At 40.4% G+C, this 12,593-nt stretch overlaps 1 protein-coding gene across 2 annotated transcripts in view; it reads right to left on the bottom strand.

Moving 5' to 3' along the window:
- The window catches only part of ift70 (intraflagellar transport 70), an 18,715-nt gene extending 6,122 nt beyond the window's left edge, over positions 1–12,593 (bottom strand). For both annotated transcript variants that reach the window (XM_085404778.1, XM_085404779.1), the window contains exons 1-11: positions 12,410–12,593; positions 11,981–12,046; positions 10,779–10,988; positions 8,131–8,187; positions 7,866–8,001; positions 7,204–7,308; positions 6,977–7,105; positions 4,377–4,426; positions 2,851–3,003; positions 569–634; positions 385–438 (exon numbers count right to left, since the gene is read on the bottom strand). In XM_085404778.1, coding sequence (XP_085260904.1) covers positions 385–438; positions 569–634; positions 2,851–3,003; positions 4,377–4,426; positions 6,977–7,105; positions 7,204–7,308; positions 7,866–8,001; positions 8,131–8,187; positions 10,779–10,988; positions 11,981–12,046; positions 12,410–12,457 — 1,074 coding nt within the window. In that variant the 5' untranslated portion in view covers positions 12,458–12,593. The remainder of the gene's footprint in view (positions 1–384; positions 439–568; positions 635–2,850; positions 3,004–4,376; positions 4,427–6,976; positions 7,106–7,203; positions 7,309–7,865; positions 8,002–8,130; positions 8,188–10,778; positions 10,989–11,980; positions 12,047–12,409) is intronic.

Below are 12,593 nucleotides of genomic sequence, written 5' to 3'. Positions count from 1 at the left end.
CCGCTACAACGTCCTCATTGGTCCATCTGTCAGTCTCGTCTCACTTGTGAACACCCTCACATAACTGAAACTCCTTCCCCGTCCTGGAGTCTGCACTCTCTTTGTTTTCCAGCTCAGGTGTAAAGGTACTAATTCTCATTTCAACCACTTCACTAAAATGATCTGTTTCATTTACAGTCATTACAAAGAGACTCAGAAAAATCTTGCACATGAATCCAAGTCCAAGCTGGAAGTCAACATTTCAATGAGAACAGTTTAAACAGAGCTTAAATATATTTTTCGGCCGTGAAAATTTCATATCATGTGGACATTTGGTTGATTTTATACAGATCATTAAAAATAGCTTCCTATTGTTAATAAGGTGTCAGGTGTTTTGTACCGTACCTCCTCTGGTGCCGTCTGGCAGGTCAACAAAGCATCAAGAAACTCGTACATGTACTGAAAAAGAAAAAGAAACAGATGACTGTTTTTGTTATTACTAGTCATATTTGTGCAGACGACACTACACCAGATGTTCTAATTAGAATAAAATCAACTGGCTGGTCTCTTGAGGATGCTCGTTACTCACCGGGGAGAGGAACTTGTAGGTGAGATGTGCGTTTTCTGCCAGGACATCAGCTGCCAGGTCAAAGTACTGTGAGAAGTCCAGCAGAGAAGTTAATGCCATCTTAATGAAAGACTTGCAGCTCTTTGTTTTCAGCTCTTTCCACTGGAACTCACACCACATGAGTCCAAATCCCTTTGCAAACAGTGTTACTCCCTGCGTGGATGCTCACTGGTGGAAACTGCTGACATGCTACAGAGAGGCGTCGTGGTGTTTATGGAGAACGGCGATAAATCTCTGAATAATGAGGTCAGCGTGAGCGCTGTCAGGGAGAGGAGCTGTTCAGAGTTTATAGGGCTGCCAATTAAAACTAACTGTATGGAAAATTTTAATTTACTGAGGAAAAGTAAAGAAAAAACATAGAAATTAATTGTAAAACTGTGTTTTTGGAGCAGTAGATCTGAATATTGATGCTTAAAGTCAGAAATTCTTTATCTGTCTTATTTAAACTGGCACGGTGGCAGATGCTTTTGTGAAAGATGTTTTCTTGATTAATTTCTTGTGAGATTTATTTTTGTGTCTTTTATGGTTCAGTGTCTACTTTTCTTTATCTTTGTTTTTTCTTCTGTCTTATTTTGGTAATCTGCAGCAGCTACTTCCTGTCGCCTCTGTAATTTTCTGCCACATCCTGATAAATTTCAGCTGTGTCTTCTTCTTCTTCTCAGTTTTTGGTTATTCCACCTGGTTTCCCTCCTCGTGCTCCTTTGTGTTTCTGAGATTCCTGCGTTGTTTGGCCACGTGGATGTTTTTTAAAATGTTTTTTTTCTGAACCTTTGTGAGCTAAAACTGCTTGTTTCAGTTACCTAATTACCTGAACTAATCTGAGCTGTTACGAGCCTTTAAAGCCACGGTGGAGTGGGACAAATTATTTCCCACAGTGTTTGCTGGATCACAGCAAGAGCCTGTCTGAAAGTCCAAATAGCGCTGAATACAGCACGTTTCATATTGATGTTATTGGTTATTGGTAACTTTATTGTCCCTAACGGGAAATTGATTTGCAGTATGTCCGTACAAACAAACAGACAACCAACACATCACATACACACTCCAATATAATATAATATAATATAATATAATATAATATAATATAATATAATATAATATAATATAATATAAGCCTGAGAAAACAACCTAGATTTTTCATCAAAAAAGTGCAGTGTGCAATGGCAACAACACTTATGGTTTAGTGTTATTAACTATGATAATAGCAGCAGGTACAAAAGACAATCTATGTCTCTGTCTTCACTGCAGGCACTCTATAACGACGACCTGATGGAAGCAGTTGAAAATCATTAAAGAGAGGATGATCTGTTAAGTCTGGTCTTATTATTCAGGGACATATTACCGTACCAAGCGATGATACAGAAAGTTAAAACAGATTCAATAAAACTTTTATAAAAAATCATTTCAGATGAAACATTGAAACCTCTCAACCTCCTTAAAAAGTCTTTGTTGAACCTTTTTCACTCTAGCAGCAACATGTGACTCAAAGGACAGAGCCTTATCAAGAACAACCCCCAAATAACTGTCCACCAGTTCAATGGCTGCACCATTTACCACTGTTAGTGCAGGATGGGGGGATGTCTTCCTGAAGTCAATAACCATGTCCTGGTTTTCAAGGTGTTGATCATTAAGAAGGACTGATCACACCACGAAACAAACTCATCCACAACAGGCCCATGGGAATCCTCTTCACCATGAAGGAGGCTTACAATGACTGTGTCATCTGCATATGTGTTTCTATAGCAGAATAAAAGTCTTCAGCAGGTTTGCTACAGCAACAGGAACAATTACCAGGATCCCATTGTTCTAATTTCTATGCACATATTTTTGCTTTTATTCAAATGTACTTTTTACTGAGCCTCTTAGCTCATCATCTGTCTGAAACACAAGCTGTTTTTAGTGCCGTTTAAGACAACCTGCTGACTGACCCTCAGAAACACCGGGTTATAAAAGCAGCTGCATGTGATGATCACAGTAAGGAAATATACCGTCACAGGCATCACGCAGGGCCAAGACTAGAGTGTTTGAAGCAGCCTGAGCTTCTGGCCCACAGGGAGTACTTGTACATACGCTACACTGACTTTATCAGACACTTTGCTTATGTTTAATATGAACATCCACCGCTGGAACATGAGATACATGACAGAAAATCAAGAAAAGCATCTTTGACCTGACGTTTAGCAGGTCAGTGGGAGTCTTTGCTGCTGTAGTTGGTCTCCTTCAGATAAAATACTGCTGCGTACCTCGTGTTTGCAGTAGAGCAGCAGCAGGTTTCCAAAGGTGACGGGGGGGAAGGAGGGCTGCTGCAGGAGGAAGGCCAGCTTCTCGAAGCCCTCCGACGGCTTCGTGTCCATGTTCAACAGAGCCTGGTTGTGGAGTGTCACTGGGTCCAGTTCCTGTAAAAGTAGACATAATATAGGAGATGAAGTACATAATACTGCACTGAGTGTACAAGAATAACTGCACTTTTTCGAATTGAAGCGGGGCTGATTGCTTTTATAATGAACCACATAAAACTAGTTGTACAGACTTCAACAGAAATACAAACTTTCATCGTTTGTGAGTTTTCAGTTGCTCATTTTGTTCTTTTTTATTGTTAGTGTATAAAAGAGGCACAGCTGGAGGGAGAAGGACTCTTTGAACAGCCTGTTTAAATTCTTGTTTCAGTTTCTAAAGATGAAGAAGCTTTTTCTCCTTCACTGTTTCTGTGTATGAGCAAAAACACCAGGTCTGGAAACGGTCACTTTGCTCCTCGTGGTGAATTTAATTAAAAGTGTCCGAGACTATAAAAATGTCACGAGCACCGTTACACCTGAGATCATGAAAAACTGCTGTGGCTACAACAGAACAGTTTATGATGATGTCAAACATCATATTTAATTGACATCATTTAAAATGATGCTCAGAGTCGAGGATGGCTCATTCTGTTAGACGGTGTTTGTCTCGTCTCCTCTCTCCTCGTATCTCCTCCTCACCTCCTCTGCTCACATCTCACGTGGGAGGGACTAAGGAGGATGAGCACCCTGATCCTCCCTTTGTCATATTAGGAACAGAGACATCCTTTAAACTGGCACACTGAGACTGAGCTGCAGGTCACAGTCAGGAGGACAGAAGAGACAAGGAGGCACAGGTTAGAGAAAAAAGCCCCCCCCCCCGCCCAATGAGTGGTTGTCTATAGTGATAAACAGTAAAATGATGGTGTTTACGTTCTGTTCTACCGATTATTTAATTCACAAAAAACAAACACTTTAAATCATATAAATGACTAGAATAAGAGTGTATTTTTTACACTCTGGATCCATTTCATTTGAGTGTTGCTGCTGTGGTCCCATTAATTTCAGCCTGTAAAAAATTTAGGTAAAACTTCACTTCCTAGTATTTCTGACTCAGTGCACTTTGCATGGATTTCCACTAGGGGGCACTAGTTGTTCATAAGCCATGACTCAGAGGCAGTGACAGGCTGGACCAAGGACAGTGTCCCATCTGTACATTAATTTTAAATAAGTCATGTTAGGATGATAAAAATACCATCATTACCTCCATGTAAGCCTTCACACCTACGTCTCCATTCTAATCTTGAATTAATCTCTGTTATCTACAGGCTGTCAGGCTCAGCGAGCCCAGGCAGCCTTAATTCAGACAACTACTGAATAACAACACAGAGTCATTCGTTTCCTTCCTTTCGATTGAAGTCTTCACCCTAACAGTAATGATTTTGTGTTCATGGGGGCCTCCAAACGTGATTGTGCAAACAGTTTCATGTCCTTACCTCATCTGATCTCGGGGGCATGTCTGTCAGAGCCTCCTGAGCTGTTTTCACTGCAGGAATCCACATGGAACACAACAGAGAAGAAATCAGGTCGTTTCAGTGCACATAGAGGTTTTTTTCTGAGAAATTTCTGAGAAACAGCGCAGAGTCTTGAAAACCTCATAAGGAAAATCGATAATCATCATCTGCAGGCGCCCCGTGGAACTGTTTTCAGATGTACTGAGTCAATTCCTCAAACATGAGCAAAGCTGATTTTCATCCTCACTCTCTCTCCCTACCTACCTGTCATTTAACGCTCAATATCTAATAAAATCAAAACTGTAACACATGCCACAAAGCATTTACAGTTTTTCTACAAAAGGTTTTTCTGGAAAACAAAGTTCTGATCACTTCTTATTGGACTAAAAGTATCCCACTGGTCCTCTGGGCTTATTGTTAGGTTCTACCTACCCCTTTAAAAGGATTTTCTCCTGTTTGGCACTCCCAGCTGGAAATCTTTTAACAAAAACCTGTAAGGCTGACAAGTAACGTCTAGTTTCTGAAACTAGGAGTGTTTAGACTAACCCTAACCCTCTCTCACAGTGGTTTTCCGGTGACCTGGTGGCTCTTATTTGGGGTTCATATCTTCCTGAAACACACTTCAACACGCAGACAGCAGAAGCCTGAGATCAAATCAGCACCAGTGGTGTTGATGAGGTTAATAAGAAATGTCCAATATAGCCAAAACGTGCTCGGGATGTCCCCTAAAAACGTTTCTGAGCTCATCCCTGCAGGCTGGGTTCAGCACATCTTTCCATCCGTTTCATGCAGCAGGTGACGCGACTCTCCGTCCGTCTGACAGAGCCGGCCGTTTGATGTGGGCTTCCTTCCTGCATGTCGTCCTCTGATCACTGTTCTTTAAAGCTTTGGTCTGATAATGTGTCAGAGGGTGGAGAAAGAAAGGACTACAACCCTGCTTTTGAAGATTAAAGGAAGCTTTGCAAGTTCTCTTGCAGCCGATTTTCATCTCTTTCTATCGGTTTCTGTTCCTCTTATGAACAGGGAAAAGTTTACGGCTGTGACCTGGTTTAGGACACAAGCACTGAGCCTGCAGTCAAGTAAGAAAACACAGTCCCAACACATACATCAGTTAAAAATTCAAAGGACTGAAAAAGACCCAGGTCATCAACACTGACAGGTTCAAGGTTCGAGTCCCTCGGTTCTAACCTTTTTGGCAAACAAAGTTAAACGCTCACTTTTTGCATTGAATGTAAAAGTGTACAAGCTCCTTCAAAGGCTTTTTCAGTGTGTTTAATCACATGCATACGTTTTGCTTTAGCTTGCTTAAAGTAGTACCTGATGCTTAACAGACAGACTGAAACTGCACTTTGTTAATGTTATTACAGATGCTCTGAATAGGAGAATCTGGTGTGCAGTTGTTGTGTCCATGGTCATTTATTCATTGCTTTGCAGAGTATTTTTTGATGAATAAATGACCATGGCATGTTGCGTCTTTCACAAAATTTCTTAAGGTCTAAAACATTAAGGAGCCCTGGCCACCAGACTCACCTCAGTGGAAACTTCTGGATTTGTTTCTTGTCGCAGACGCTGTTTTTTCTGCACTGGTGAGGTTTTACACATGTGAAACCACAACGAGCGTAAACAGTTTTACAGGCTTCTTCTTGATAATTGCGGCCTATGCAAAAATATTTTTAGGCTACAGGGTAAATATCAAATTTTTTTTTATTTTTAGTTTCTTTCTTCTCTTGGTGTTCAGGAAGGGTTCTCCGGGGCTTTTGAAGGACATTCAAAGCTCGTCTTTGTTTCATTCTCTGCATCAATAATGTTGAGTTTCGGGCTCTGGGGAGGCCAATCCAGGACTGATGGTTTCTATCCATTTATGCTTTTACTGCATTGGCAGTAAATCAAACTATTGGCAATCAGACACTTATCTTTGCTGCATTTCTTGTTTCTTGTCCAAATAAGAACTTTGAAAGACCTTCAGAAAGCTGGAGAACTATTGTTCAAGAGGACTTAAAAAATACAAGTCTGGCTCATTTGAATCAAAATATAAAGTAATGAGGGATGGTTCAAGACTTTAATCATTTATTCATTATTTACTACAGTTATTATTAACTTTAACCGCCTGCGGACTGATATCTATGTGACTGAGCAAAACTTTGTGATAGCTAGCTAACGTCGGCTTGTTGTTCTCCTCACTGTGACCTAAAACCAGCGATTAATCCACCAGGAAAGTGTTTACTGTGGTTGAGGGGAAGGTTTAAGGAGCTTTTACGATGGCTTTTCTTATCAGACCCAGGACCCACATCCATCCTTTATAATGTAAACAGTGAGAAACAGCCGCTAACGTCAGGTTAGTCAAACTAAAGACCAGCTCTCAGCACACCCATGTGTCTTCACAGAGGATTTAGATAGCTATGATTGGCCACAGCATGGATAGGTTTGTGATGTTCCTCAGCTCTTGTGTGGTTGGTGTCTGAATACTGACTGTGGTTCACTTTACAGCCACAGTTGTCATCAATACTGTTTTTTTACGCGGGCTCGTCTGCCACCTCACTACCTCTCTAAGTGACGTGTTGGAAACAGATGGAGGTTCTTACAGTTCTTCAGCTCGTAATTGATTGCAGCTTTGAGGTTAAAAGCTTCGATCAGGGCCGACTGATGCAGGACCAGCGTGTTTCCCACGCTGTGGATGTCGATGCCTTCGGTCGTCATCCCGACACTCAGCTCTGGTACGCAGAAAAAAAACAACCCTCATGCTGATGACAAAAACATGATCTAAAAATAATAAATATCTAAAAGAGGAGAAAATCACAGCTATTTTTACCTGGATGTTCCTTGATTCCACGGTCTATGATCTCTCCGATATACTTGAGGGCCTGATTGTGGTTCTTCAGGCTGTAATAAGTCAGGGCGATGTTGTAGGACAACGCTGAAAATAAGAGACAAAAATGACACAAAAACCCAGAGGTGTACAATCATTTTATCTTAATCAATTTTATTTAAATGTATGATGAATTCAAGTCATGTCCAGTTTTTGTTCTGGTTCTTTTTGTTTAACAGAAATAGAAACTCATCTCATCTGCAAATATTTTCGGTTAACCTGAAAAATAAACCCTTTCCACTGTAAAAAGTAGTGCGGAGTTGATTACAAAAAACCCAGAGACAGCTGATATTCTCCCACAGACTGTGGATTCTCCCACAGACTGTGGATTCTCCCAACGCCACCAACTATAAGAAATGAAGGACAAGATTATTTCTGCAGGAGGAGCTGTTTGGGTCAACATTGCTTTTTTATAGAGATGGAGCAGATGAAGATATGTTACTGGACCGTCCTTCCAGCGGTTAGACAGCGTCGTCTTATTGGCTGTTACGGGTGAATATTTTTGGGTTTCCAGAAACACTCCAGTGACAGTAAATAAATTGTCTTTTGATTTCAGGTCAGTGCATAGAGAACAGCTTACTGAATGTGTGTTTTTAACTGATCACCTGGCACGTATCCCAGCACTTGCATGGCAGACATGAACTTCCTGCAGGCCTCCTCATACTTGCCGTCCTGGTAAAGCAAACAGCCCATATTGTAGACGTAGTCCGGGTCGTCCGGCGGCAGCTGCTCCAACAGCGACTACAAAAACACAACAGAAAGTGACGCTAATGAAGGCGTGTCTGGCTGTGCATAATAAGGATTAATCTGATGCTATACTGAGCAGAAATGGTATCGTGTGTTAACAGATGACGTGTTAAAGCTCCTCACCTTGGCAGCGGAATAATCTTCCTCACAATATTTAATGCAGGCCTGCAGCTTGACCATCTGTGCCAGAGAGAGACAATAAACCGAAGGTAAAACAGGGACACGGCAACAGCAGCCAAGTGCTAATTTTAATATGGGGCCAAAAAAAAAGAGCCAGTACAAAGTGTAATCTGTAATGCAAACTGTCATCCATAACCATTTTTATGAGCTTCTTTTCCCACATTTGGACCTTTTCTCCAAAACCTCTGAACTTTTCTTCTTGATATTATCACAAGGACAAAACAAGCTTAACCCTCTGAACCCCAGAAAGCTTCTAGATGATACTTTTACTCTGGTCTAATTTTTACAACAGCGCAATAGCTCCACTGAAGGTATGTCACAAACCGTCCACGGGCAAAGGAAGGGAGGATAGAGTGGGTCATCAGAATAAAAATAATTCACATAACAGGACGGCAAAAGGTTTTGTTGTAAATTTGTAAATTTATAAGAGAAATCTAACCCAGTTACAGTTAAATGTATGAAAATTTGTCACCAGCTTTCATCATCAATGTTTCCATTTTTTTCTTGTAGGTTTTAGTTTTTTATAAATAGGAGATCAGGAGATTTTTTCTTGCAAATTTACAAATTTAAACTTGAAATTTCTGTGTCTGTAAAATATATTTGGGAGTATGTGTGCGAATAAAAATATAGATTCAGCCCCAGCAAATGGCTAAATTGTCGTTACGTGACTATGGCTCCTAGCCGACTCAGTCTTAGCTTCTCGGGACTGTTTAGTGAAAACGATGTATTTTTGCTTTAAAAGTGACACGCTGACTAAATTAATTTTCATAAAATGCCACATTATTAGGCATAGATTATAGATTAGCCTTCATTCTCTGCCTTGGCAGAAGTTTGTCTTGGACAAGTCAGAGAGACGCGCCACATAAAACAGCGTTTATGATGCTGTTTTAAATTCATACACACAAACACACACTCGTAGCTTGACTTATTATCATTCAATGATTTATAATGGTGCTAAAGAAAATTTGCACTGATTAACTTACAAGTTGTTACCCTGCACCTTTTCAACAGCGTATTAGAGCCACTGAAGGTACAATCAGGGCGTCGACTCTTGTGATTTATATCTTTGGTGATTTTCAGAACCTGCTTTATCACTGACGCTTCAAATATCTCCTGGAGGAAGATGGAGGGAGCATGCTAACTATCTCTTTAGACCAAACTTTGAATTTGATTTAATTAGATGTCAATATACTCAATTTTCCCTGAATTAGACCTTTGGAAAGCTAAAAATCGATGATGGAATAACCAAGGAGGTAATGTTTTTGGTAGCATTTGCATGCGTCTGTAAACACGACAGCTTTTGAATAAATTCTAATAAAACTTTGTAGGGGTGTAAAGTGGAGTCATGTTAACAATCCATTAAAATTTGGCTTACACCCACTGAGGTTGTCAAGGTCAACTTCATGATTTATTGGTCTAATATCATTATAAACATAATATCACATCTGACCTCTGACCTTTTCTTCAAGGTTAAAAGTTTGATCCGAAAGTCAAAGTTCTTCCATGTTTCTCATTGCCATTGTTTGTACTGACAACAGCAAGACATTTGTGAGGATTCTAAATATCACGTTACTTTGGACCTCTGACCTCATTTTCATGGTCAAACTTGTCAAATCTCTTTTATGTGCAGAATTATGCTTAAAATTCTACTTCCTTTGTTTGTATTGGTAACAGTTAGGAAGTGATTCTGGTGTACGGGGATTCTAAATATCACATTAGAGTTTGCATCCAAATATCATGACACAGCTACTCTGACCTCACTTTTACATTTCACATCTGCGTTTCTTTCAAATTGACCCCAAATGCGATATATCTTTAAATAAAGTATTGTCAGGAGAAAGAGAATGAGCTGTTAGGAACACAGAGTTATATTACTGTAGTAATATTACACAATAAGATCAAGTAATTAATTTCAGGTACTTACAAATCTGTACCTATAATTCATTGCCGAGTCCTTTAGTGTAATCAAAATAAACGTCTTTCATGATACCTGTATCTAGTTTTTACTGCACTACAAACTTCCTAAAGTCTTTAAGTTCTTAAAGTAGATTTAAAAGAACAAAGAATACAAAATGTATCTTCAGAGTAAATATCACCCAGAGAGTGAGCTGCCTTGACGCAGGTTTGTGTGCTCTGAGTGCTTCTTGTTGCATCTGTTTTTACACCTTCTGGTTTTGATGGATGGTGTTATTTTTGTGATTTTTTTTGTAAAACCAGACACTTTTTCTGGTTTGGGGGTTCAGAGGGTTGACTCTGATGCACAGGCTGCCTTCTTGTAACTTTGATAAAAAGTGTGGCCCTTGTTGCTGAATTACAAACATTTTTGTTTGCCTTTGTTCATTTATTGTGCATTTATGGGCCATATGCATTCGCTAGAACACGTCTGGTGAACAAATGTTCCTCGTGATGGAGATCATCTAACAGATGGTGTTAAAACAATTCTGTACAAATAAAGTGGAATTGTTCATAAACTGACAAATTTGATGCAATGATGAAACACCTGGACCACAACACTTCCAGCTCTTCGTTTATTTATTTAAATGACACACGCATGCACACACAGCTGGGCTCAGTGTGTGTGTGTGTTGTACCTTGGTTTGGCTGCTGGGGTTGTCGAGTGCAAATGAAGCCTTGGTGGCCTCGGGATAAGCACCAGCTTTGTACAGGGACTGGGCGTAGTACACTTTGTACTCCTCCACCTCCGGGTGCAGCTGCGTGAGCTGCTCGTAGCACTCGGCGGCGTTGGTGAAGTCCTGGATGTGATAGTAGCAGAAACCAAGCAGAGACAGCGCCGCCCTGGACTGAGACACAGGTGAAAGGAGGAGAGAGTGACCAGCTGAGGCACATCTGTAGAGAAAAACACACAGCTCACCTGAGGATGTCTGAGCACAAAATGCAGACATCTTCAGCCCACCAGGGTTCCTGCTGCATTTTAAGATGTTCTTTTCTGTATTTTAAAAACCGTTTCCTTTTTAAGATCTCAATAAATAAAAATTAAGAAAGAACAAAACTGCAGGGATAGTTCAGTAGGTAGAGTAGTGGCCCCATGATCGGAAGGTCGGGGGTTCGACTCCACTGAACGGCTACCCTGAGGTACCCCTGAGCAAGGTACCGTCCCTACACACTGCTCCCCGGGCGCTGCATTGGTGGCTGCCCACTGCTTCACTGGGTGAATGGGTTAAATGCAGAGGAACTATTTCCCCATGGGGACTAACACGCACACTTTACTTTACACTTTACAAAGCTGAAAACAATGTCTTGCAGCAGTGCAGTAATCCCTACAACTGAAAGTGTGCCAGATTTACTGAGGTGCAATATGCAAAAATGCACTTACAATGTGCTAATTTAAAAAGAAAGATGTAGCCAGTTTATTTCAGTCATAATGAAAGTAACGTACTGAGAGCAGAGCAAATTAGAAGGGAAAAAATGAGTGACTCAGATGAGGGAGCGAATAATTTACTACCCAAAGTAATATAGTTTCATCACAGTAACAGTGAAGCAATTCAGATCAATGACAAGACACTATAATAAAATTAATCTTATGGATCCAATGATGAAGTCTTGAAAATGAGCCCCATTAATTGCTGTATTTGGACAAACATGTATGTAATAGCTTTCCACACCAAAAAAAGCCCATGTAACAAACAAACAAGAAAATCAAGTTGTAATGTTTCAGAGCTCTCTGTGTGCACTGTTGAGTAGAGACAGGAAGAGAGAGAGGATTACTGTTTCTTTAAGTCTTATATCGCGGGTTGCATATCTCCTTTCCCCCCTTGAAGATTGGCAGACTTACCTTGGTGTGTTTTTGGAGCTGGCCGTTCAGGATGTGAATGGCATCCACATACTGACCATCTTTAATCTACAACGCAGACACATATTTATTGGGAAAAGCTTGAGTATGTAGACTGATTAACACTCGCTCTCTTTATCCAATCACTTGTAGTAAACTACAAGGACTGGAGCGATAAGAACTTCAAAGATTAACCACCGGTACAAACCTACAAACACTGCAGTTTACATTTTCTCTGTTTATTATAAGTTTAAACTTAAGCCGAATTTACGGAAAGTGCATCTCAATTCCAGAAAAATATAATTCGTCTTGGATAAGTACTTCATTAAGAATGAAACACTAAAATAAACGATTTGTGAATGGAGTTTGGTTCACGCTGTGTAGCTGTTAGCTCAACAAGCTAAGAACCCTAACTAATTGGCGTATTCTCACCAGTTTGTAGATCGTAGCCGTGTACTCTCCGTCTTTTATAGCAGTCATTGCTTCAAATCTGCACTCTCATCAAACAGACACTACTTGTGGCTTCGGGTTTTCCCATAATCTGGGTCGTAGCATTTAGCTAGCTTCTGCTTGGCGAAGCACGGAGAGCATAGGAGCTGTTACTTAGCAACGGAGG

The sequence above is a fragment of the Rhamphochromis longiceps genome, linkage group LG4 (assembly GCF_057381845.1).
Source record: "Rhamphochromis longiceps isolate RC_006_pf linkage group LG4, R_longiceps_female_GT1.1, whole genome shotgun sequence".
In the NCBI taxonomy this organism is placed as follows: domain Eukaryota; kingdom Metazoa; phylum Chordata; class Actinopteri; order Cichliformes; family Cichlidae; genus Rhamphochromis; species Rhamphochromis longiceps.
Note: the sequence above shows the minus strand (reverse complement) of the source record. Positions and strands in the feature narration are given on the sequence as shown.